At 34.4% G+C, this 26,638-nt stretch overlaps 3 protein-coding genes and 1 long non-coding RNA gene across 11 annotated transcripts; 2 read left to right on the top strand and 2 right to left on the bottom strand.

The window, feature by feature from the left end:
• The first annotated feature begins 1,041 nt into the window (after positions 1-1,041).
• Positions 1,042-18,589, top strand: pasilla (RNA-binding protein Nova-1-like protein passilla). 6 transcript variants are annotated; one of them, XR_011174805.1, is made up of 7 exons: positions 1,042-2,620; positions 4,281-4,427; positions 4,513-4,670; positions 4,928-5,279; positions 5,370-5,824; positions 17,579-17,666; positions 17,750-18,589. XR_011174805.1 is itself a non-coding variant. In XM_069125647.1 (6 exons), the coding sequence occupies exons 1-6, from the start codon at positions 2,503-2,505 to the stop codon at positions 17,582-17,584; spliced, it is 1,236 nt and encodes a 411-aa protein (XP_068981748.1). In that variant the 5' UTR covers positions 1,042-2,502; the 3' UTR covers positions 17,585-18,589. The 6 variants fall into 6 exon arrangements, 5 of the variants coding, with proteins under 5 accessions (XP_068981748.1, XP_068981747.1, XP_068981743.1 ...); XM_069125647.1 differs by having other exon boundaries at positions 17,579-18,589; XM_069125646.1 differs by lacking the exons at positions 17,579-17,666; positions 17,750-18,589 and adding an exon at positions 5,895-6,126 and having other exon boundaries at positions 1,043-2,620.
• LOC138186124 (probable maleylacetoacetate isomerase 2) lies at positions 17,794-22,190 on the bottom strand. The gene is made up of 5 exons (XM_069125677.1): positions 22,026-22,190; positions 21,639-21,690; positions 21,405-21,553; positions 21,026-21,230; positions 17,794-20,947 (listed from the first exon to the last, which is right to left on the bottom strand). The coding sequence occupies exons 1-5, from the start codon at positions 22,041-22,043 to the stop codon at positions 20,718-20,720; spliced, it is 654 nt and encodes a 217-aa protein (XP_068981778.1). The 5' UTR covers positions 22,044-22,190; the 3' UTR covers positions 17,794-20,717.
• A 155-nt stretch (positions 22,191-22,345) lies between these two features.
• Positions 22,346-23,655, top strand: LOC138186126 (uncharacterized). The gene is made up of 2 exons (XR_011174809.1): positions 22,346-23,386; positions 23,479-23,655. It is a non-coding gene; the product is annotated as an uncharacterized LOC138186126 (long non-coding RNA).
• Positions 23,462-25,927, bottom strand: LOC138186112 (protein salvador homolog 1). 3 transcript variants are annotated; one of them, XM_069125653.1, is made up of 7 exons: positions 25,367-25,918; positions 25,108-25,184; positions 24,920-25,047; positions 24,620-24,853; positions 24,325-24,546; positions 23,949-24,254; positions 23,462-23,865 (listed from the first exon to the last, which is right to left on the bottom strand). In XM_069125653.1, the coding sequence occupies exons 1-7, from the start codon at positions 25,455-25,457 to the stop codon at positions 23,775-23,777; spliced, it is 1,149 nt and encodes a 382-aa protein (XP_068981754.1). In that variant the 5' UTR covers positions 25,458-25,918; the 3' UTR covers positions 23,462-23,774. The 3 variants fall into 3 exon arrangements, with proteins under 3 accessions (XP_068981754.1, XP_068981757.1, XP_068981756.1); XM_069125656.1 differs by having other exon boundaries at positions 23,738-23,865; positions 24,920-25,027; positions 25,367-25,927; XM_069125655.1 differs by having other exon boundaries at positions 23,738-23,865; positions 24,325-24,540; positions 25,367-25,921.
• Between the last annotated feature and the right edge of the window lie 711 nt (positions 25,928-26,638).

The raw sequence follows: 26,638 nt of genomic DNA, 5'->3' as shown, positions 1-26,638 counted from the left end.
TTACATGTACCTACATAATTGGATCGGAGGGACAGTTGTGAGAGTCATACACGCGAACACAACAACCAACGTGTTCGCGCCTTTAGTTAAAGCAAATAGAAGAAGCCGAACAGGAGTATCACGAGAGACAGACAAATTTCATTTCATTTCATTTCTGATGATATAACAGATGATATAAAGATCCCGAAATGCAATCGTGTGCGCGCGTGTCCAAACGTAGTTTTGATTATCAGGTGAAGGTTTAAATAGTAGCCAGGAGCCACCTCGCGGCTTAAGAACAACATTTTCAAAGGAAGAATAATCCCGCGATTCACGAATTGTCGCTCTTGTCGTTTCAACGATGAGCTGATTCACAACTAGTAACAGCATTGCGACACGCGACTATGACTGAAAGCGTCTGTGTATATAGCATTGTTCACTCATGGATTTATACGATTAGTTTGTAATGCGAAATAAATTTTTATCTACGTATTTACGTATCGTCTGATATCGCTGCAACTTTGAACTTTGCCTCTCTTGATAATGAATCGTTTTAGTTGAAAAGAAAAAAGGGAATATGTATTTTTGGAAAGCAATTTTTTAAGGGGAATCGTTTTAGATACGATTTACAGTGTGCCAGCAATGCCGTTTCAGTCACATGTGCGCGCAATTGGTATTAGAAAACAATACCCACGAGTTTCAACGATGACTGCATTGTTTCTGCCCATTGCAAAAAATCTATTATGGTATAATGGACGTTATTTTGATCATGCATATTGATAATGTAATAACATTGTCAGTCTCTTCCGTTTTAATATATGTCGATAAAATATCGTGATTTTTTTAAAATTATTAATGTGGGATAATAACAAGAACAGTGATATTTTTTAGTCGATTATTTTTGCAAATTATTTACTCAAATCTCTACTGCGAAATTTAAAATAACATGAATTATATTTTTGAACACGTAATTCATTACAAGCCCATAGGGCACACTATCTTCGTTGTTTTCTTAGATAAGACTCTGAAAAGTACCTCTTTTTTCAGACTCTAACTATATTAACGGATAAGAATATTATTAACCAACAGATGCACGTACATTACGTACACGTGTACGTGATATATCCTATGATTTCACTTTCGAAGAAAAATGGCTGTTTCCCTTTCGACTGACTAGATGTAACGGATCCCATTATTTCCATATCTTAAAGTCAATGACTGTTTCGACAAACAGAAAGTTAGTTTCGAAGGTATGCGACGGTATACATCGACTTCAATTCATCGTCAAAATTCATAAATATTCTCAATAATTAATCCATATTTGAATAATAAACCGAATCATCATGCGATACCATAGTAGCATCTATATTCGTTGATAAAAATTGATCTAAACATCATGCATGATCGTGATAAGCGACTATGATCGTAGTTTTGAAATCATCGCTAGGAAATCAAATGCATCTTATTCACTTGCACATGAACTATGATGTCATACTGCAGTGCGCACCAACAAGATTAACGTCCTTGACAGGAAAAATATTTTTATGATATAGACGGTTTTCTCTTAATAGGAACAATATCTTTTAAAATAGCGGATTAAATACATGAAATTCAAATTAGTACCGTTTACGACATCCTCACATTACTTATAGATATATACGATAAATGCAACATGCCACGGTAAGTCGCAACTGTAACTGTATGATGGTTAGCAGTAAAATCAATCGATAGCTATTCGTTCAGCTAACTCTGATTCACGTTAGATCGGTCGTGATACGTATTAGAAATCATTAACTCGCTTGTAACGAAATATTAAATCGGTCAGATGAGTTTATAAAGGTGGGAAAGAAATGCAATAAATTATGTAATATAATGCTACATTGTTATTATCAACAGAAGAAGCGAAGTTAAATCAACGAGACTACACTTTGAAATTATTAAGAAGTATAAAGTGAGAGACGAGCGTATAAATGTGTGTTTGTCGTAACGATGGAATTTTTGGTTAAAAGATGGAAGAGTATATGCATGAATGCATAAGGGCCCGAAATAAGACGCCCCTGGTGTACGTTGAACAGTACGTTCCTGCAGAACGGAGCCCGCGAGGGCTAGTTAGAAAAAGAGAGTCTAACTGGTGATCCGAAGTGGTACAAGAGCGAGGGAGATAGAACGAGTGAGAGAGGAACGCGAGGGCCGAGGCACACACCATCGAGTATCAACCAGCTGGTTGGCAAGGCAGCCGCGAGCAGTCGCCAGTGAGACGCGGTACCCCGCGAGGGCTTTCGTCGTTTGTTCGTTCGTCTATACGTGTGTCTATATGTCCGTCATCTCCCTTCCGCTTAAACCTATCGTGGTCGTGCGTACGTTCATTCGTTCGTCCGGTCCGTGTGTGGTGCGTCTCCCTTCGCTTGCTTTGAACGACACTTGCCACCGGTCGCGACTATCGTCTCTGTGTCAAAGTACGTCTCTCTCTTACTCTACCTCTCTCTCCTCGTTTCTCTTGGCGTGCCCGACCGAAAAGACAAGATGGCTGCCGACTCAGGAATGGAGACGTGTCCCTCCCCGGAGATTGCAGACTCCAGGAAGCGGCCGCTTGATTGTGACGCGGAAAATGGCGCGACGAAGAGGTCTCATTACGGATCAGGTATTTTAATTGCGCGTTGTCAATCATTTTTATCGACTGTCGCGGTCTAAGCTTCCCTACGCACCTTTACCAATCTTCCTATACATACGATAAAGTACACTCACAATGATTTTCTCTCTCCTTCTCTCTCTTTCTCTCGCTCTCTCTTTTTTTCACTGTTCTCTCTCTTGCCTTCGATGCTCTTTACTCTCTCGCACGCCTTTGACAATCTTGTCGTTGGTGCTGCTGTTGACATAGCGATCGCTCGCTACGACCGTTCCCTTTCGTTTCCCACTTCGAAGCCTGGCGAACGTGTACACGGAGGCGAGAACGCGAACACGGTGCACCGCACAGCGGTTCGCGCATCCTCTCGTGCCACGTCTCCTTCTCTTTTTCCGTCTCTCATCTCCCCTATTTTCCCTATTTCTTCGCTATTTCCTTGCCTCGTATCGTTAGCGCTAACTCACGCAACACCTGTAACGGTGTTTTTACGCGTTGACGGTCATTTTATTATCGTCAACGTCACCATTGTCATTGTCGTTTTCGTCTTCGTTGTCGCCTCTCCCCTCCACCCTTCCCCCTATCACCGTAATCGTCAACATTGTCCTTATTTTCCTGTTCGTCTTCCTTATCGTTTTTGTCGTCGTCGACGTTGTCGTTGTGGCTGTCTCTGCTGTCATCGTGGCCGTCATCGTCGTCATTGTTCCTGCGTGGGCGGTTGTGCCTGTGAACGTCGTTAATGGAGAATCGCTGCTGCGGTGGCTGTCGATCACGGTCCGTGACTCTGCAACTTCGTCCCTGTCGCGCCCGTTTCATCGGACGTGCAACCGCTAAGTTCGCGGCAAGACTCGCTGGAAGTGACCTACACCTTGTTCCATCCGTACGCATATTGTGTACCTTTTCTCTGGCGTATTCTCGTAGTGCAGTGCCGCCGTTGTCGCGAAAGCGGCGTACTAAGGAACGCGCCTGCTACCCGTTAAGTGGCAGTTACTAGGATGTGGCGTATCGGTGAGTTGTCAGGCACACCGTTCCGCTGCCGAGGTTGCGGGTCAAGGTCGATGCGAACCGAGTGAGCGCACAGGGCTTCCATCTGTCAAACAGCTGTTTGCCTTCAACGCATCAAAACTTTGTGTCTTTCCGCATTGCACTTCCCTATCCTTCGCCAACCGATTACCCGACACTTTTTCGTGACTCGTGCTGCGTGCTCGTTGATATTGGTCTCCCTGCGCTCGCGTGCCCGTGAGTACGCATGATTTCGCGTTCCACCGATTTAGGAACCAATCAAAACTCACAAGTTTGAACGCCAATCAAAGAATAACGTGTTAGTTTGGTGAAAAACGTTCCAAAGTTGCACAAGAGCTACCTTTAGCTTTCAAGTTCAATACTGATGTTTCACTTTCATTTAATTTATCTTTTAATGAATTAGAAATTACTGTGATTTCCGTAAAAAATTTGAAGTGCTTTCAATGTGTATATGTTTTGTAAAGACTGTGTTAAATTTGTATTTTTCTCTAACTGTTTATGCTAGTGTAATAAATATCATTTCTTACTGAATTCAATGTTTTAAAAATTGTAACTTTTCACCTTTTGTACTCTGTTATGTACTAATTTATAATTTATGTGTCTTCATACCATCTGTCGTTCGATTAATGTAATAATTTCTTTTTTTTTTATTTTATAGGGGGAGATGGAACATATCACCTCAAAGTACTGGTCCCTGGCGTGGCTGCTGGAGCAATCATTGGAAAAGGAGGGGATACAATTGCTCAGTTACAAAAAGATACAGGAGCCAGGGTCAAAATGTCTAAATCTCACGATTTCTACCCAGGTAGACTGAAAATATTCCCTTATGCTGTATTTGTTAGTACAAGGTGATATGACAGTCTTTGCATACAATTTTATGCAATGTACAGGAACAACAGAAAGAGTGTGTTTAATTACGGGTAGTTTAGAAGCTATAATGGCAGTTATGGACTTTATTATGGATAAAATTCGTGAGAAACCAGATCTCACATTAAAGACAACCGTTGACTTTGAATCAGGGAAAACTACCGCAGAGAGGGACAAACAGGTAAAAAGCTTTATTTACATACATGTATGTCTTTTATGTATGTTTAGTATACCAGAATATTTATACATATACATTTGTCAGATTAAACAAATATTGTGTTATTGAATTTGCTTTTGTTAATAGTGACCTACTCATTAACTGCTTTCGTATTAATTAGAAATGCACAACCAAAAGTGTTCTTGTCATATATCTATTGATTGCAATAAGGAGAGCTAACATTTTTTTATTTACGTGTAATGTTTAATATAATATTTTAGGTAAAAATTTTGGTACCTAACAGCACTGCAGGCATGATAATAGGTAAAGCTGGAAATTACATTAAACAAATAAAAGAAGAATGTGGCTCGTACGTTCAAATAAGTCAGAAGGCAAAAGACGTGTCTTTGCAAGAAAGATGTATAACGGTAATTGGAGAGAAAGAGAATAACCGTAATGCATTAATGATGATATTAGCAAAAGTGGCAGATGATCCACATAGTGGAACATGTCCAAATGTTAGTTATGCCGATGTTAGTGGTCCTGTAGCTAATTACAATCCCACAGGCAGTCCTTATGCTCAAGCACCTACAAGCACTCCCACGTATACTTCTACGGCTGGCATCAATACAGGTAAGATTTCTAGTAACATAAAAAACGTGTAATATAGTTACAGGATTAAGGTATGATAGTTACTAAATTGTGACTTACATTTGTTCACAGTGAGTCTCTTGAATGGTGCTGGATTAAGCTTGAACTTGAATTTAGGAGCTGCAATTACAGCAGGTACAGCACCAGTGACAACGCAATTGTTGGAACATATAAAATTAAATTTACGAACGGCAGGTTTTTCGGAACCTGCTGCTAGCGAAATTTTGTCTGCTATCGCTACACTTGCTAAATATAATCTTCTCGGAATGGGAATCGGGATGCCTTCTAGTATGGGTTACCTTGGAAATCCTATGGATAGCACTACAACAGCAAATGGTTCGAATAACAATGGCGGCGTATTTGGGCCAATTGGAACAGTTCCTGCTCTTGGATCTACGTCTCCCACACCACGTAATACACTTGACAGATACGAGCCTTTTGATCCATTCAGACAAAACAACACAGCTGCCAGTGCTATTCATCTAAACAACAATTCGTTTGGCCTTGGCACTAACCAGTTATCACTTGTAAGTAAGAGTCCTACACAGGTAGACGCCAACAACAAGGAGACCAAGAAAGTAGACATAGAAATTGCAGAGGTTATAGTGGGAGCTATTCTGGGACCCGGTGGTCGTGCCCTCATTGAGATTCAGCACCTAAGTGGCGCCAACATACAAATCTCTAAGAAGGGCATGTTCGCTCCTGGTACCAGGAACCGCATAGTGACTATCACGGGTTATCCTAATGCAATCGGCACTGCTCAATATTTAATTGAGCAGAGGATCAGTGAAGAGGAAGCAAAACGAGCACGTCAGAATGCCCTCGCCAATATGATCCATTGATTTCAAGTACAGCACTTTTGTTCATCCCCATTATTGAGCTCCGTTATTCATCTTTTCACATCTTGAGGTGATGCTGCGGTAGCTCTCTCTTCCCTTCTTGAAACACTCGTCCACTACCACCTACCACCCGTTGTCATCTATCGCTACATCACTATAGCGCTTGCATTCTCACATCACTGTTCATGCATCCATCATGATTCGTCAACATTTATCTATCTTTTAAGATTATTATGATATATAAATATTATATGTTAAATGATAACTACTACAATTGTTCTGTGATACACCACGTTACGGGACTTTATCACAAATAATACACGTACCACATCAGAGTTACATAATATATCTAGTTGTATGGTATAGGATATTGAAAGAAGGCATGATGAAATTATGATTACATTAGAAACGAAATGGCACAATTTGGCCATAGTTGTTCTTGGAAGGTCAAGACGACAATGTTACATGGGTAATTGTTTCGTTTCATAAAAATAAATCTATTTTTTTCTTTTTTTTTTTGTATAGGAGCATAATCTTAGTACTAATATGAAAGATATTTTTAGTTAGAAGGTCATACAGAACTCACAAATTGAATGACTTCGATCTGAGGAATTAGTATTTTAATGTGTATCGTGCAGATCAAATTATATTCATTTCCATAAAATGATGTTGCAAATTATTGTATTGAACTGTTCCTTGAGCTATGAAATGATTAGGCCGATTGAATGATTAACATGCTATATGAGCAAGTTTTCTTGAATACAGAGTAATACCTTGGCAAAACCAAAGATCTTACATATGTAAAGCAGAAATAACTTGGCTGGAGGATAAATATACATACAAAGGGAGAGCTATTCTATGTATAAACATATATTTATATATTTACAATGCTGGCTGGTCCAGTTAAATGAATAACATAATACTTTATTGCCAAGTTTTATTCTGAATCCCAAAGTCTTTATTTCTCAAAATCTTCATGAAATTATATCTTATAGTATTTAGATTAATGTACCCAGAAGTATATAAACATCAAGTCTCATTCTTCCTTACTCATACCTTAGGAACAGAGGATTCATTATACTAGGATGCTAAGATAAGAATTACTCGATTCATCACTGAATCAAAAAGATCCTCTCATGTAATATTTTGGTATGGTTAACACGCGCTGTACATTAAAACTTTTGTCTAATTATTTTTAGTTTCAAGGTATATCAGTTGAATACAATTTGAGTTAATGAGATATATTTCATGACACTTTGCAAAGCAAAAGCTGTGACATAGAAATTTGTTTTTGTCATTCCTTTATATTATAGCAGCATGAATATAATTATTTTTGTCATGTAAAGATATTTATATTTATATACATCTGTTTTCAATAGTTTAATCGTGAAATATTTTTTGAGCAAAATATTCCATTCGCTAGTGCTTTCAATTCATTTCTATGCAATGATTAATGTATTCTGATGAAAATACAGCAAATTAAGGTTTCTACATACATACATATATATATACATACATACATACATACATACATACATACATACATACATACATACGCTCACTTTTACATAAAAAGTGTCTGTCATGGTCAGCAGTCATGTCATACATCCTTGGGTTCTGTATGATACTGCTTTATGTGGAATTCTATTTAAGACAACCAAATCTTTGACAGATTTTTAACAACTGCACTTTGACACTGAATCAAATCTTTAGATAGGGAATGGATTTTAGCTAGAAACTTCGTTTATGTTGATAATAATTATCAATATTATGAACAAAAGAGCAAACAGCTTATATTTCATTGCTAGATAAGAAAGAGGATACAGCATCTACTAATAATAGACGTTTCAAATCATTGTTTTTGGGGGGGGGGTAGGTATTAGGAAAGGGTGATATAAGGGATAGGCAGTAATCAATAATGGGTTTAGTTAAAGTATCTGAAAACGTTAGCTGTAGCGTCAAATGAAATATATAAGTGTACATGAGTACAATTCATAGCTGGAGACGCTGGCTCACCGCTCTTTAAAAATAACTTGTATATTCATAAATATCGCATAACATGAGTAATAATATATTACACACAGAGAGAAAAAGAGTAAATATATATATTATATATTATATTATATATATAATATATATATGTATATAAAAGATGCATCTATATATACATGAAAAGTTCGAATTAGATTATTAAATAAAAGAGAATTCATATTATCTAAAATATAAATGACATATATGTGTATATTTATATGTATATATGTATACACATATATATTCTATATATATACATATATAAATATAATATATAAAAGATATAATATAAGTAATGAAATGATATTATAAACATTGTTGACAAAATATTTGCGTCCGCGTACGTAAAACATAATTTTATGTTTATTCATAAATTGTATGTGAACTATTGATTAAACTTCACTGTGTTGCCCAAATACATTGAGAAAGAAGTCACAGATACGATAAAGATGCAAACTATTGTTAGATTGCTGTAGATAGATCTATTTGAAAAAAAAAAACTTTAATAGAACATGTTACGAACGTCACGTGTACCATTAACTTAATTTATAAATCACTTTATTTTAATATAGCCGTTGTGCTATTAATATTAATGGCAGCATAATATTTCTCTATTGCATCCGTATATGCAGTACTTTTTCTTCGCTAATTATACGTATCATCACATTAGATCTATCATTGGCGGTTTCTTAATTTTATCCTATCGTCACTTTCTCTCTATCTCTATTTTATAATTCACACTTTTTCTGACTGCCGGTAGGCAGGTGTGTTCCAATTGATTTGGACAGGCCAAGATTTTCAAAGGAAAACAGATTTTATACCATTTTCATTTACACACATCGATTCGTACTTTTGTCATTTATGACTCTCATATGATTATTCGTGCTAATGTATCTAAATCTAGTATTGCAGTGAACTTGTACAAGTAGATGAAGGAAACAAATTTTTCATTCGATTTTCGTCACAAGAATGTTGATATATTTTGTGCTTGTTACAAGTAACATCGATATTATTACAGTGAAGTGAAATAGACTTTTGTCACATAGAATATTTCTTCTGTAACTTTTTTTTTCCTTTTTTTATGTGTGTAGCACGTATAAGCAACAAAACACGATGAATGATTGTATTCTGGTTACCACGTTTAAAAAAACGAAAACATGCTTGATCATTTGAATATTCCATTACTAAAATTACAATGTTTCTAATATTATCGGTTACATCGGAGAATAATCCTTATAAAGGTTCTTTATGTCATTTCCTGTAATCGAAATCAAACAGCAATTATCATTTTTCGATTCGAACAGAGTCCGTACGTATGTCAAACTTGTAATATGCACATTAACGAAAAGAAACGGAAGGAAAAATAGGAAGAATAAGAACGTGTAAGTAAATCTCTTTCAAGTAAATCTCTATGACAAACAACTTGTAGGTAGCACGGGATAATTAGATTAGGTTACGGTTTTTCTCAGTAAACACATTCCTTAGTAGAACAGATTATGTATAAGGATAGCTGTGATGGGGTTGAAATGAGTGAAAGAGAGAAAAGGAGGGAAAATAATTGGGTGAGAGGGAGTTAGGTGTTTATCAGCTGTCAGTACGTGAAAATTGCCACGATACGTTGATGTATGTAGTGTGTAAAATCATAGAATTTATTTGTGCAGGGAAAAATAACTCGATGGCGAATAACGATTCATCAGCAAGGAGAAACGAGACGACGGATCAGTTTTATTCTACATGATAAAAAGATGATGTCGATGTTAAATGTTCAATTTTATGAGGATCGCATGTCGCAATATCCATTTTCCAATGTTATCGCTTGGAACGTTTGATAAGAAAGAAAAAAAGAACTAACTCACTCTCCTTGCACCATCGGAAAGAAACGAAGTGATAAACATATTACAAGTTATAATGATCAGCCAGTTTACTATTAGTATTTCCTTTAGCGGTTTATATACATCTCTCTGTACAATATTAGTATTTTATAAATATCGTAAATGTTACGGGGCTACGGTTCGCATGTGTTCATCGGTTTAGAAGACGTATAACGTAATAGGGAAAGAAATTAAAATCGTTCGATACATTGAATCGTAACTATTAACGGTCGATGCAGAAAATTCCATAGAGATAAACGTCCAACGGGGAAGAACGATCGTTCGTATACGTTTCTTCTGGATTGTTTCGCGTTTACAGATATCTTTATAGGGTTCACCTTTATACGGTTGCATATTATTGTATTGAATTTTATTGTTCGCGTGTTGGACGATTGTTGCTTGAAATAACGATACGAAAATACCTCCATGCAATGTGGCAAAAAGAAAAAAAAGAAAGAACAGTATTGGTTGGCCAGTCTATGTTACCTACGAGTTGTTTAACGAGAGGACATCGTTAGAATAATTAAGCCGGCAGTCGCCACACATTTAGGAGAATCTTATTTCATATGACGCTTTGTTTTGTACAGTTTGAGATATATTTCATCCGATCATTCTCTAGGTAATGAAAAAAAAAAAAAAAATTAACGATAATAAACATGGTAAACCACGGCGCCAGAGAATGGTTGTGTTGAGCGCCGTGGATAGTTGTACACGATTACTAAGTATAGATGTGTAGGTAGTGTCTTAAATCTCTTGTAAAAGTCGTCATTACAGGTTCAACGTTTTAATCAATAATCGATCGATAAAAGGAAAAAAAAAATATTTACAGAAATGGGTAAAAAATGTATAATTATACTCTCGCACGTGGAGACGTAGTGTAGTAATCAGGGAAACTGTAGGAATTGCATTGACTCGCCTCAATTCTAATATGAACTATTGTTACAGTAACTATAATTGAATTTGACACACGTCGCCACGATGGTGTGGCTTGCGTGTCACGTTACTTGGCTGTGTGTGCTAGGCTACATCGTAATTCATGTTCCATCATCCATCACTCCACTCGCACAGACTCCATTTACCTGTATAGAACGGAAATAAATAGCGGAGGAGGGGGGGGGTACAAATTAAAAAGGGGGGATTAAAGGAAGAGAGTAACGATGATTTATCATTAACTACATATGTAAATCGATATTCCGATACGAATGAAAGGGAAAGAAGGAAGAAACGAAAGATCGAACGAGGGATCGGTACATATTTGATAGCAGAGAAAACAAAAATGAAAAAATTCTTTCGCACGACATTTACACACTCCACCCAATCACTTTAGTGCCATATTGATATCCCATCAGCCACACTTGTTGACGTTTTGACGGTAGAACGTGTTGTTAAAGATGTGTATATTCTGCGATTATGCAGGCTGTTTTGAATAAAGTCGGAATACGTTTATTTCTCATTACGCATATATTAAATCGTTACAAAGTATTATGAAACACACCTGTATATGCTTATTTAGTTTCTGCAGTGTACAAAGAATCGTTTTACAGCTGTCGAGGGATTTTAATGTTGATTATCACGATGACGAGATAGAGCTTATATATATATATATCTATATATATATCTATATATATATATATCTATACAATATATATACGTATATATTGTGTCGATCTATACGTATTGATTGAAAACTCTAAGTTCGAACTTCTTATTTTATAAAATAATATATGCATATTCGACGAGGAATTACAAATTTTGTAAAAAATGCAACAGTTTCTTGAACAGGAGCAATGCGTTTCGTTTGGAAATTGTTCTTGTTGTTGTCAAATCAGAGAGAAAGCTGACTTTCTTTTCTCCTATTGTCGGTCTGCGCTTGATGTTAGATTCGATACGTTCGCTGTTGAAACGAGTAGAACAAAAGTGAAGAATTATCGGACGAAAAAATCCTTTGTACAAGATATTTTCGTAGCACAAATCGCTTTTCTTTCGAGTCTTTCGAGCCATTGTTTGTAAAGAAACGTTGCATTTGCACTCTTTAAGAATGTTATATTCTCGGAAGGTTCTTTTACTGCCGCTCTTCGCAATCGTTCGCTATAATCAAAGGTTTAAACGATAGAGCAAATTAACAATAGTCAAGGGAGATATAAAGAATTGATGTAAAATGTAACGTTACATTAAGAAGTATTAATACAGTAAGAGATACGATAATAGATGTCGAAGAAACGGTAAAGAATGAAACGGTGAGGATGAAGAAATAATAATAATAATAATAATCGATTGCATTGCATTGATCGACAATATAGCAAAATTAATTATTTATAGGTAGAGAGAACAAAGATTAACGAGCTTTATCAACAATTGATGACATAAACGAATTGTCTTAACTTGTTCTTCGTCAGATGTTTCCACTTTAAACGCTGTTGTACGTGAAATTTTTAACTGCTGTGTGTTGCACAACATTTGAACAACGTTTGCAACATCGATTGGTTCACTGGATATTTTTGTTTTTTTCTTTCTTTTTTCATTTTCGTTGAAGCTTCGCTTTTTGTGTTTTCTTTCTTTTTTTTTTCTTGTTTCAATTCGCCGAACTTAAAATTTCACGATACACCTGCATTGCAATGCCCTTAAACGAGCAGAATAAGGAAAGAGTATACAACACAAAAAAAGAAAACAATACAAAGCGGATAAAAAGAAAATAACAAAGTGGCTGTAAATATTTTATATAAAAAAAAAAAAGATATATATAGAGAAAGAGAGAGATCTATCTATTATAGGGATACGCGTGGAATTAAACGAAAAGAGGCTTTTATTTTTGTCTAAAAAATAAAAGATGGACGATAATCGAATATAGCGAGACGAGAATTATAATTGGACAAGTTCAAAGAAAAGATAAAATATCCTGACATTAGTCGATTCTAGTGCATAGTATTTACCGATAAAGTATTAAATATCGCGCCCATCGACACGTAATACAAATTTCGATCGTTCAGCCCGCACTGTGTCTTCTTCTGCGTAAATCGAGCAGATGCTAAATTCGCAGATCTCCGATATCGTCGTACGATTGAAAAATACGCCACTTACGAAGCGAAGCAAAAAAGGGAAAAGAAGAAAAAGAAAGGAACGAAAGAAAAGTGAAGCTTTCTCTCCGCGTACATAGAAAAAGAAAAGAACAGAATGAGACGAGCCTCGTTAGTGTATTCAAAATAGCAATGCATACCGATAACTAAATCTCTAAAGAAAAAAAAAGAAAAAAAAAGAAGAAGAAGAAGAAGAATCTTCTCATCGCGGATGGCCGAATGTCTGAGAAAAAGAAAAAAAAATATGATTCAGAATATCTAGACGCAGAGCGAATAGAACCGAGGAAGAATTTATTCGAGAGATAAACTATTTAAAGAAAGAGTAGAAGAAAAAAGATATAAATAACTAAATAATGGATAAAGAGAAAAAGAGCGAACAGTAGGGAACTTAATAAGAGAGCACATTTAAACGACTAGAAGATTCGTTAACGTGTAATTAAGAGGGTTGTACAAAAGTGTATGTAATGTTATTTTATTGGAGGTGAGACTTAGAGTTAGACTGTTAATACACGGTATATTATTTTGGGTAAGCATATGTAAAGAAAAAGATTAAAAAAAAAAAAATAATGAAGAATAATAACGAAGAACTTGGATGAGAATCGTTATTGTTGAGGTAGAAGTAGCACATAGCAGCTCGGGGATTATAATGATGATGAGGATGAAGAAAAAAAAAACTATTAAGTACCTTGTTGAATATAAGTAGATTAATAATCGCTAAGTCGCGAAGAAAAAAAAAATAGTGCACCGCGATGGTGCATGTGTGCACATTCATGTTCATTAACGACTTGTTGTCATTATACACACACGCACACATATACATACATACATACATACATACATACATACATACATACACAGAGAGACACACAGACCCATATTACATATATGCATACACGTACAGACGAACATTGTACACTTGTATAACGCGAAATGTTGCATGCCTATACACGCAAAAGAAAGATTTAAACAAAACGAAAAAAAAATATGAAAATATATAATAGAGGGTTTCACGCGAAACGCAGTGCCGCGCGTTGTGCTTTACCTTTCTAAGGATCGTATCCGAATTACGATGCCGGTTACATTAGATGAAATAAATAGCATTATCTTCCACGAATATTTCGAATTTCAAGAGCAGCTGGCTGCGAAAGAGGTACCATAGTAGAGATTCGTTCGTCACTGATGGAACACGATCACAAGTATTGTACCTTACATTCCTTTGGCTATAAAGTAATAGTAAGAACACGACGACCGTGTGCCTCGTGCGTTTCATATATCGCGATCACCGAGAAATAAACGAGATAGATGAGGGAGGGAGGAGGGGGGGAAGCGGGGAAAAGGAAGAGAAGAAAATACGGCTAAATTGGCATTCGATCGATCGATGATAATCAAAAGGAAGAAAAGAAAGATCCATTTCGATTCGATACGTCGCGCGCTTTGACCGACTGATTTAATTGACGCACGTATTACACGGTCGATCATACGTTTTGTTTCGTTTTTTTTTCTTGTTTGTTCATTTCGTCAGGATATATATTAAAAAGAGGAAACGGTGCATAAAAAGAGCAGCGAACGAAATTGTATTTTTTAATATATATCTGTATGTATATATGTGTATGTATATATTACGAGAACTCGCCTGCTAGAAAAAGGGTATTGCGATTCAGCTTCAAAAGTTCGCGAGAAACTATAGTTACATCTAACTATCACAAGAAAAAAAAAGAGAATCTCTATTATTATTATTATTATTATTATTAAAGAGTATAGCGTGTTCTCTTGAGATGAAAGATTATATATATATACACCTGTGTATATGTATATGTATATATATATATATACATTTATATACATACCGATTGGCGAGTAAAACTCTCTGAACGGATAAGAAAAAAAAAAAAAAGAAAGAAGAAGAAGATAAGAGAAACTATAATAGGGCTGTTAATTATTGAGAATCATCTAAGCGATATATTAGAAAAGGGATATGCACGTGTTTGGATACGTGTGTCGATGCGCATCGATTGTCCGTGAAATGGATCGTTCAAATAAGCGATCCATTTGTAACATTGTTCTGTCACGGTCTTTTTCCAAGAAAAAGAGACGAAAGTATACAAGAAAAACGAAAGCAAAGAAAATATATAGGGGAATGTCGCGTGTAGCTCTGCATACGATAGTTCGGAAAAGAAGGACAGGAAACTAAGCATACGACAAGACACTTGTCCCTTGTGTTTTACGACTCCCTTCAAAACAAACGATTGTTATATTGTATCGAGCACAAAAAGTTGCGTTACTTTTTTCTATAATGTTACGTTCAATTGTATTTTCGCGAGAGGAAACGATACTTTAACTTCGATTCTCACCTCGGATTTGAACGTTTCAAAAAACGCTCCGCTTTTTCGACGTTGCCGAACGAGAAGCGATACACTTTTCGATTTTATTACACCGATATAAATGGGTTAATTTGAAAACTAAACGAGCAAGCAAAAGTTGCGCCGACTAATCGTCGAGCTCTTCTCAACTCGAGTCGATAGAGAGGAGCGTTTTTCGTGTTTTCCCTATCGACGCGACGAGAATCCACTCGACATTCTTTTTTAATATTCTCCAATATTCTTGTTAATATTTCTTTCGATTTCCACAGAAATGATTTTAATCTGACGATTAGCGTGATTATTCGAGACAAAGTTGAAACGACCAATCAACGATCGGGAAAAATCAAAATGAATCCGAGATGTGCGGATCGATAAACGCGACGACAAGCGAGCATGCATCACACGGCTTGTAAGCCTGAACACGAGAAAGAAGACAAAAATAGGTCTTTGTTTTTTTGATCGACGACGCGAAAATGATTACGTTTTTATTTGATAATTTTTGCTTGTTATTAAAAGTTTACGTGACCTCTTGGGCACCACACTATGATTGTTATTGATGAAGTATATATTATACTATATATACATATATATATATTTTATATATGTATATATAATTAGTTCACAGCATTTGAATTTACTCTAAATAATTACTTTACACTCTAATCACATTTATTTGCATCCATAAATTGTTATTCTTTCATCATCAGAGTTATTCCATTCAATGTTAAATAATTATAAATATTAAACATAATATATTAACTATTTTCACTCATGAGAAAGCATCGTTACCTGTATGACAAGTGACCATAAGAGCATAATAAACAATCGCTCATTAAATGCATTCTGTTGTTCTTCATTTCATGACCTGGCCACACACGTTCCATCCATCTACTCCATCGATCCATCCATCTGTCCATTCAGTGTCGCTGTATGATCGTCATACGCATTCTCTTGTCGTTTTTTTTTTTTTTTTTCTATCTCTTTCATTCACCAAAGACTGTTTCTCCGAGTATACATCGCAGAAGTTTCTACCGTAAAGAAAGAAAAAAAAAAAAAGAAACGTTCCCCGTCGATGGAACGTCTTTTCTTTTCCTCTTTCTCTCTTTATCTATTTACCGTTTCGTTTCCGATAACGGTGTCCAAACGAATCCAGTGCAATTGTAATTTTGTCGAAATTAGGAAGGTTCCCAATCGATTGATCGCGATACGTTCGTACTTTATTCGCGCGTCTCCCGTCTGACCGGACACGGTCTCGCTCCACTTATAACTTACGACGAAGCCTTCCAAATTTTGATAGAAAGCTCACGAGAGATGAAAACACGCACTTCATTAAGTGGTAGCATGCGTACCTGTAAATACGATAATGTACAATTAACAATTTTACGCGACTAGTCTGTAAGTTCTTTTATATGTACATACACGAACGGGAGAAACAGGAAAAACAAATGCGTTTGTATATGCGATGTCAAGTTCACGTGCGTGTCTTGCCTCTGGTTTACTCCCGCGTTTCGTTACGGAGAACCGCGCGTTAAACCGGAGGAACGTGCGAGTAATTCCGTAGGTAGAATATTTTCGAAGCATATATCGAACGACGAAGAAGCGCAGACATACCGTTAAACTCGGATTAATATTTAATGTTATCGTCGTTCTATTGTACTCGTTCTAGCTATATGTCGGTTCTAACGCGAACTTTGTTGTTGCTGTTGTTCTTGTTAAACGTATCTCACGTTCGGAATAGCATATCATTCGGAATATATATGGCACTAAAGGAACCGACGAGATCGGTTACCCTTGCATTTCGTCAGCGTACAAAATTCGGCGTACAAAACAGAAAAACCCGTGCTGTTCTAACTAGTCAGTATAGATAAGGGAATGTATTTTTTTACACCATTGATTTGTAATAAAGATATTGAAAACGAAAGAAAATTAATCCAGTTCAGACAGAGGAGATACGAGAGCGCTTGTGTTATTGGAAAAAAAAAAAAAAGAAAAAAATAAGGAGAACAAAGCGATATCGATGAAACCTTTGTGAAGCGGATCGACGTTTTTCCTTTTAGTTTCACGCTTCTAGCTGTTGCTCAGTTATTTTGCTAAACTCTGTTTCAGTTTTAAATTTCCCTCTACCGATTACGTTTGGAGTAATTCGCGATGGGACGATTCGATCGTGATTATGCGAAATATCTTCTGTTGCCGGGTAAGTTGTGTATCCTATTTTTTTTTCCTTCGTTTTGTTTGTATTCATCTCCTTTTTCTTTTCTCTCTTTGTTTTTGTTTTAGAGCGCGCTGATTTCATTGCGTTAATAAACATCAACCATACTGGCTACAGTCAAAACGTATTTTTTATTCGAATGATAAGTGCACATTCACAAATGTATTTATAGTTTGTTGACAGCGTTTTTTTCGTTTTTTAGCTTCGCATCTACAAATTAATATACATACACTATGACACAGAATTTATTATTCCTCATAAGCAGTGAACGTACATAATTCATTTTCACTTACAAAATATCTATGCGTATCATACCGGTGATTCTTTCCTTACTTAAGTTTTCATTAAGTATCGTTTGCATCCGTTATTATAATACATACACGCATTTGCTCCTACAAAGTTTCTTCACGCATCCTTTTACAAATGTGTACGCTGCTCTACCTAACTAAACTCTACTTAGGACCATCAGTAAAATGAACTCCTAATCTGGTTCAACCATTATTGCCCTTAGTTTGTCCGACTATACAGTGATACTATGTTGCGTACTTCCCTTTTTTTCCTGTTAATTTGTTTGTAAAACAAATGTTCACTGATTCGTTATTACCGTTAGTATTCTAATTATTATTATAATTATCATTATTATTACGTACTTTCCTGCTTCGGGCTCTCACATGTTCGCGAACAAGCTAATAGTGAAAAAGCGCTAAAAGTATAGTTATCGGTCTCCCGAATTAAAAAGAAAAAGTACCAGTCCCCCAGAGAAATGGAGAATTCGTTTCTATCGCATCGAACACGAAAAAGATCATCGTTGAATGCAATAATATTTGTACACTAACTTCGCGAATTTTCCTCCTACGTTACCTCAAGCCAAATGTAGCTCGATGGTTTTTTTTCTCTTTCTCTCCAAATATTTTTCATAAAAATTATCCATTTCTCTTACTCCGATATTTTATTATTACAAGAGTAACAAATATCACGAGAGTTACAAAGAAAAGTTAGGCTCTCTTCCTCGCTATCGCGACACTTTGTTAATGTCCACTAGCATCTTACGTCGCATTGATTCCATGATACATGCCTCGATAACAGAGAGATCGACGAAGAAATAAAAATCTTTTTTGTGCGATTACGCTCGAAGGGCACCACTTGTTTGCATCCTTTCCTTATGCGTGCTCTATAAACTTTGTAATATATGACATGCGATATATTCGTCGACACGGTATGAACAGCCATCTCGAAAATATGGCTGAAACTGTTTTCCGCATGTAACATTCCAATTTTTGTTGTATAAAAATTATATACATATGTTATTATCTAATCACACGTTTGCATAATGCACATATCTAAGTACGAAGTGTATGTTGCGTCTTTCTCCTCCTTTACGTTAGAATATAAATTATAAACTATCTCTATGTATGTGATAGACCGTTGCATGACAGAAGCATGCAAACAAACGTTCCCCCAATCCCCTCCCATTCTTACATAATACGGTATTCTCTTAAACACTGCGAATTACCAACTTTTTGCCATCGTACGATTTCTTTATAAATCAAGGATAGTTTTTACTTCCGTAGAAAGTAATGGCAAGAAGGAACCCGGCAATAAGGAACAATGCCGAAGTTATTGATAAAGTTTGCCACGCGATTCTGTTTCGTCTTGACTTTTGTTCGTGTGACCCTTGTTGTACAGTAAACGTATCATTTGTGTATAAAACTACAAAATATGTGAAAGTTATACAATATAGGTGATACAATAAAAAATGTATCTCTATATAAAGATTACTTTTCACAAGAAAATATAGTGTAAAACTCCAAAGGGTGCTCAATATTGAAACGTAAAAATATCCTACGAAATTTCTATTTAATTATTGTTTTCTATCAATTTGATAGAGTTGAGTAAAAAATCATTTTTAAATGATTTTACAATGTAATTTCTTCCCCATGGAACGCTGAAAAGAATGATTCTATCTTAATAATAATACACACGTGACGAACTTGTGCGACATATTAAAATCGAGCACACCTTCCTATTTTTTAACATTAAAAAAATATGTAAAATCGAAATTACCTCATATCTACTATTTGAAAATGTTCACTTATGGACTGACATAGTACGGAGCAAAACGAAACATACTCAAGGTAAAGCTTTAGAAAAAGGAATTTGATTTGTACTTTTCATTCCTCGATATTATTACGGAGTTTGAGCAGATTGCATTCCCTTATTACACGTTTCCTCTTTATTTCTTTGTTTATTCAATGTGTATGTATGTGAGTATGTGTACCTGCGATGTTAAATCTGCTACTTTATACTCGGTAAAGAATTTCAAGTTATATTTAATATTATTTAATAGCAACACTTCTCCTTAATCTAAGTAAGCTAAAAGTAACTGAAAAATTACATTATTGTAAGTGTATAAAAAGTAAACTTTTGATTTCAGACAACAGAACCTATTTATAATAGGTCAGTACGTTTTACAAAGTAATTGTAAGTACTGTACGAAGACAAATTTTGTTAATTTTGATTCTGTGTATATAGAAACCAATGAAAAAATATAACAAAAATAAAAACAGGCCAACATTCTTATCCTCTGATTAAGTACAGAAATGGTACAGTGCGTTCTTTCACCCGAAACAGATATCATATCACGGAATTCGGTTTTACAAACAACTGAAAATCATCATAGAGTTCGATACTCTACGTTACACTGTTTACCATTTCGGTACCTAAAGGTAGTTCATAAGTGATAAAAGGTGTATACTTCTACTAAACAAAAGAATTTAATACTAGAAAACGACAAGAAAAAAAAATAGTTGTATTCGCAAATTTCAATTCACTAATTTACAACATATGGTATTAAAAATTAATTAATATACAACACTAGGGCGTATATTATTATCATTTTAACATAATTATATGCTAATATCTTTTTTAAAAATCAAATTGCATCACCTTTTGCCACTACAGAACTACAACATATTGGACCACTCCCTTCCTATTTCTAATAAATTAGAAGAGGAAGAGGGTGGTCTGCCTTGCTTGCTACTTGGTTGCCTCTGGTGGGCAATCAGGCTGATTGTTTGGATGAGCAGCGGTAAAGGCTGGGTGATTTTCTAAATGACGATCTACCCTTAAAATCGTTGGGAAAGGTCGTAGGTCAACGAGAAACCTCCTTGCATTAAATATCTGTGGTATTAAGCAACAGTCTGCTAATGTGATTTCATCACCTACGCAATACTTCCCTGCACTGGATGACAATAATTTTTCTACAGCTGAAACATAATAATCTTGGTCACATCTATGCCAATGTACAGCTAAACTCGTACATTTTTTCCTATTTCCTAACATACCTGTTAAACCTCTAGTAATCCAGTGTTGTGCCCATTCCTTCTTGCGTTCTTCTCCAACATAAATCAACACAACTAAATTTTGCAAGGGCTGTATACCACTAGCAATAACTTCACAAATTTCTCTGACTCTTGCTCGTTTTACTGGATCTGCAGGCATTAAAGGTCGATGTGGTCTGGTTTCTTCTAGGTATTGCAAGATATTTAACTAGAATAAAAAGTTTTCCATATTTAGTACATTGTCATTGGATAACAAAGAAATACACATGAATGTTCATATACTTGTAGCAGCACATGAGCTAGAGGATAATTTGCCTCGGAGTATCAACATCGTTAGGACATACATAATGTAATAATAAATAAACTTACAGATAATACTTACAGATTCTATTAACGTGTGATTGTCAATATGAAGTGCAGGCACCTGCTCCATTGGATTGATCTCACGGAATTCATTAGAATGTTGTTCTCCACCACTTTTTATCAAGCTAACTGGTTTTATGTCATAGGGGATTTCTTTTAAATTCAATGCTGTTAAAAAGTACATATGACTGCTTGTATAAATACGAAAAATTTATTTATCTTAAGAAAAGAAAAATAATGCTTTTTTAGTTACCAATTCGTACTCTCCACGAACAAGAACTCCGCCAATAGGAGTAGAGTACTGGCTAAAAGTGAGAAAAAGAATTAAATTAAAATAATGTATACTCTGATACATGTTTACTGATTTCAAGCGACACGTTGATGAAAGTCTATATTGGTTCACCTGAGACCGGCCGAGTAAAAGCAGATTCAAATCAAGAACATTTCTTTTTTACGGTGAGAAATTGTTAATGATTCAAATAATAAAGGAAAAATTAAATTCTAACAACGCAGATTTCGTACGGATTTTTGTTCGCTGCTTGAAGACATGATCTCATCGCAAATAAAAGGGTTGATAATAAAAGCAAGAGCTCTATATAACAATGTCGGATTGAATGCATTAGAATGTTAATATGCTTACCTTTCCCATGACGGACATCTCGTCGGGCTTTGATGGACGGATTCGCCTACTTAATGATTTCTGCCCGATTACTCGAGACGACGCTGTGACTTGCGAATCTCTTCGAAATTATTCGGTATCCGTTCAACGCGCGAAATTACTCCTCCCTCCCCTTTTATTCGATTGCCAGACATCCCATTCCACTGTCTCATTCCAGTCTGGGGTTCACACAACCAATCACATCTCACTTTCCGATAGGAACCAGTGCTGTACGATGGGAAAAATCTTCAAGGTTGACGTATCCATAAATTCATACAAATTTATATGTATGCTAAGCATCGTTTCACATCCTAACTATTTTAGCAGAAATTATTTTATTTTAATCCGTATATACAAACATATAGTTCGTGATTTTCTAATTATTGCTTCGCTTAATTGCGTTGTAGCTAATGTAAAATATATTAATAATTAAAAACGTATGTATATTTTTATATCTTCGCTAATAAAGGTGAAGGTAAACAGTGACGCGTTTAACAATTAGAAATTATAATTTTGTTTTCATATCATATATCTATCTACTACATATATGTATATTAATAAGAACATAAAGATTAAGACATAGGAATGGAAATTTACTCCAATGTAAAAGCATGAGAATTGTTCATAATAATGAAATAAAAGATTTTAGGCAGTTCCTTTTTTTACAGCTTATTTTTGTAATTGTTTTTAATTTTTATACTTATTTTAACGATATTCGTGATTTTTGTTGAATAACAATTTTTCAAATATAGAATATAGGAAGTAATAAAATTACATGGAAACATCTCATATCATTATAAAGTTGAAATTTAATAATATTGTAAATATTGACGTAATTAAAAGTTAAATTAAATTTTTACAAGAATTGAAGTATAGAATAAAGTATATATATATATGTAACAATTCCGATTCCTGCTTATGCTGTGAGTTTACAATCCATTTTCGTGTTTCATAATGATAATCTATATAACCTAGTAGGATGTTATATATGATAGTAAAATATAAATATCGAAAATACTAAAACAATTGTATATACCTGATTTTCGAAAAAAAAAACTATATATAATAAGAGGTTAGACGACAAAGTAAGATTCCATCTTTTTAAATTAAGTTCACTATACTTTCGAATAATTTCATGTCTTTTATATATAACCGTGGTTATTAGAGAAACTAAAATATGTGGAAGTTCTTTCTATACAAAATAAAGCAACTACTACCATCTGAAAACATTCCGCGAATCCGATTAACTTTAGCCACAGTATATGCATTTTCTGCATGGAATTTGGTTATACTTGTATTCTATAATTCGATTAAGCATGACATACCTAATACTACAGAAGCCAGTACGTATTACAAATTTAACAATTTAAATTATATTTTCAACGTACATTGTTGCACACATATACTACATTCAATAAATTTGAAATCTTTGCAGAAGAAAGATTGGTGAATAAAATGAAACAGGAAAATATAGACGTAGAATTTGTAGAACTCCAAGGAATTGTTATAAAAACTTCTAAAGATGAAGAAAATGAAACGAATGTCGTGGAAACATAGAACTTTAAGATGTTATTAATTTTGAGCTAAAATAAAGTGAATTTACAAAAGCGTTTTTACTAAATTCAATTTATTAACAGATATATTCATAAACGCAGTTTATTCACGTTACATATATTCAATTCCTTTCATTCACATTACAGAAAATCATTGATAATATACAAATACTTTTAATTAAGGAAGAGATTGTCGCAAGGCAACTGCTCCAGAAGTTTCTGGATTTAATTCCTTTAATCTTTGTTCCATCTCACATAGCAAAGCTGACCTAAAAGATAATATTATTAATGAATTTATATGATACATTATATAAAAAATCATATTGTATGAAAAACATAAAACTCATCAGACCTGTATTCTTCATAACGCATGACTACCTCTTCTAATTCTTGTTTATATAATCTAGTAAGCATAGCATTAAAGCAATCAAGTTCCGGTAAACGAAAAAGTTCCCATCGCAATTTACGATCTAATGCTACCGATGCCCTACTGTATACGTATAACCAATGAGGTATTTCTTCATTAAGGTAAGGGTTAGCTGGAACTAAAACACTGTGAGAGTGAAAATGTGTGTGGCGTGGAGGTGATACAACGCGCACTGCTTGTATCTCATGAGGATAACATGGATGTTCGTATTGTGCTTGCCGTGTAATATGGCTAAAAATAATATAATTTTATATAGGAATTATAACATGTATTTTGAATTTTTAATTGCCATAGAACTTACTTAACGTAATAAACACCATATTCAGGCGATTCAATTCTCTCCCAGCCTGTAGGTAAGCCTTCTTTTTCAAGAGGATGAGACCAATGAGTGGTTTTTGTGTTATGATCTATATAGTACTTTCGACCTCTGAGAGTGAAATCCACAGACCATCCAGGAGGTAAAGGAAGTTCTTCTTGCTGTTCATTCCTAGAACTTGATCTTTCTGAATGGCAACGACTATATCTTAAAAATATAAATGTAAACAACATGTCACACTTTGACAATTTTAGGAATGCTAAGTATAATACTTTTCTACCCTGTATTGTGACGATATGCAGAATGATTATAGTCGTCATAACCTGAATCAATGTCAAATGGCTTATAAGGCATCTGTGGTGTTTGAACCCGATCTAAATGATATTCAGATCCAGCATACTGATTAACATAAGTATGAGATATGGCAGGTGAGAGTCCAGAATGATACATTGGAGTAGCAGTACGAGATGACATCCCATCCCTTGTACTAGTATTGACAGAAAGACTGGCAAATCTAAAGGAGTATGTTGCATTTTGGTTTTAAATATACTTTGATTGTATATTTTGAAACATAAATTACCTTTGAGCTAAATCTGGGACAGAACTATTGGGAGTATACTTTCCTTCGTGACTTCCTAAACCTACTGCACTCATTGTTGTTTTAGTATTTCCAAACTTTTGTACCATGCTGGGTTGTTGTGGGATAGACTATATAAAAATTAGTGTTTATTTGTCTACAAAAATATAACATACACAATTGCTATTTACCATGGATGTAGGAATAGTTGGATGATTATTGCGATTCCTCGTCCTTCTATTTGGTTCTGTTGTCCATACATTAATAACTAAAAGTAAATAATAATTATAAAAAATAAACAAACTGTATTTTGTCATTAAAAATGGTACAGTAGTAATGAAACAGTTAAAAAGTACAAACATTAAAAAAAAAGCATAGAAACTTATCAATGCTATAAAAAAGTTTGTCTTTTTACAAACTATTTGTAACACAATAGTAATGACAACTTACTTGGCATTTCAGGCGGAGTTTCTTTTTTAACATATTTACCAACAACTCCCTCTTTAATTGTTCTTAAATCCTTATTTTTTCGAGATAACATAATGGGAATAAATATTTGATCGAACGACAAATAGCTAAATTTTCGGTATTTATAACCTACAGATACGATATTATATTCATAAAACTAATGGAAGTGTATTTCGAGCATATAACTGTGTGCTCAAAAATAAAAAATCCATTTTATACGTTCGTACAAATTTGTTTTAATAGTGACTTGGGATAGGTAAAACTAAATCGCGTACTTGACATATAAATGTATGTCTTTTCCTTCACATTACGAACGTTCATAAAAACCGAGTACATTGACAGCGTGTTAGGTATATCAATGATTTAGACATTAAACCTCCTTTCATTTCTTTTTGTTACCAATAAGTTCTTTGTTAACTCCGTTAAAAATTGTAAAAATTTTGAAAAATATTAATTGTATTTTAATAATTCCAAAATTATTTACAGCAGTCGATCTTGTTTATCCATTAACAAATTGTCAATATGACATATTTTTAAAATATGAATTTTTCTTTAGAAACTAAGAGTTAATTGAATTTCATAAATCAATAAGCTAGTAACAACAAAACTAATATGTAATTCATTTAATAAATAACTTAAAAATTTCTTTTCCTATTTGTATAGATATATAATACACAATAAGTGTGAAAATTGTGTACTATGTCTTTTCCTTTCTTATTCTACCTCTCTATGTACTATATTCTATTTTTATTTAAAAATAATTTATTTCCATAACCTATCTCAATGTGTCAATACTATATTATGCAACAAAATAACTTAGTCAAGTAATCATTTGTTTACAAGATTGATATTATACATTTTTTACTATATAAGCTATGTATATATATATATATAATAAAGTAATATATTCTTTTAACTTTATTGCATCATCATTATATTTTTACAGATATCTTCTTTCAGATGAAACTTTTGTCATATTGTGAAATAAATTTTTACCCTATTTTCGACGTCAACTGAAAATATTTTTAATTGCTTTAATAAAACACATATGCCTTTGTAAATGATTGATAAATGTTAAAGATTAAGGTATTTAAACGTATCTGGTAAAATTTTGGCAATATCTTCATTATTGTTTAAAAATAATAGAATGTGTCTTTTGTTTATAGTATCTTGTATTTCTTTTTATAATGTCTCGTATTAATTTTTTATTCTTCAAGCTAGAAAAAAAAACATTCGGTTACATTAGAACATTCT

This window comes from Bombus flavifrons, chromosome 13 (genome assembly GCF_040668555.2).
Source record: "Bombus flavifrons isolate JBK064 chromosome 13, iyBomFlav1_principal, whole genome shotgun sequence".
NCBI classification, from domain to species: Eukaryota; Metazoa; Arthropoda; class Insecta; order Hymenoptera; family Apidae; genus Bombus; species Bombus flavifrons.
This window is presented reverse-complemented; position numbering and strand designations above follow the sequence as displayed.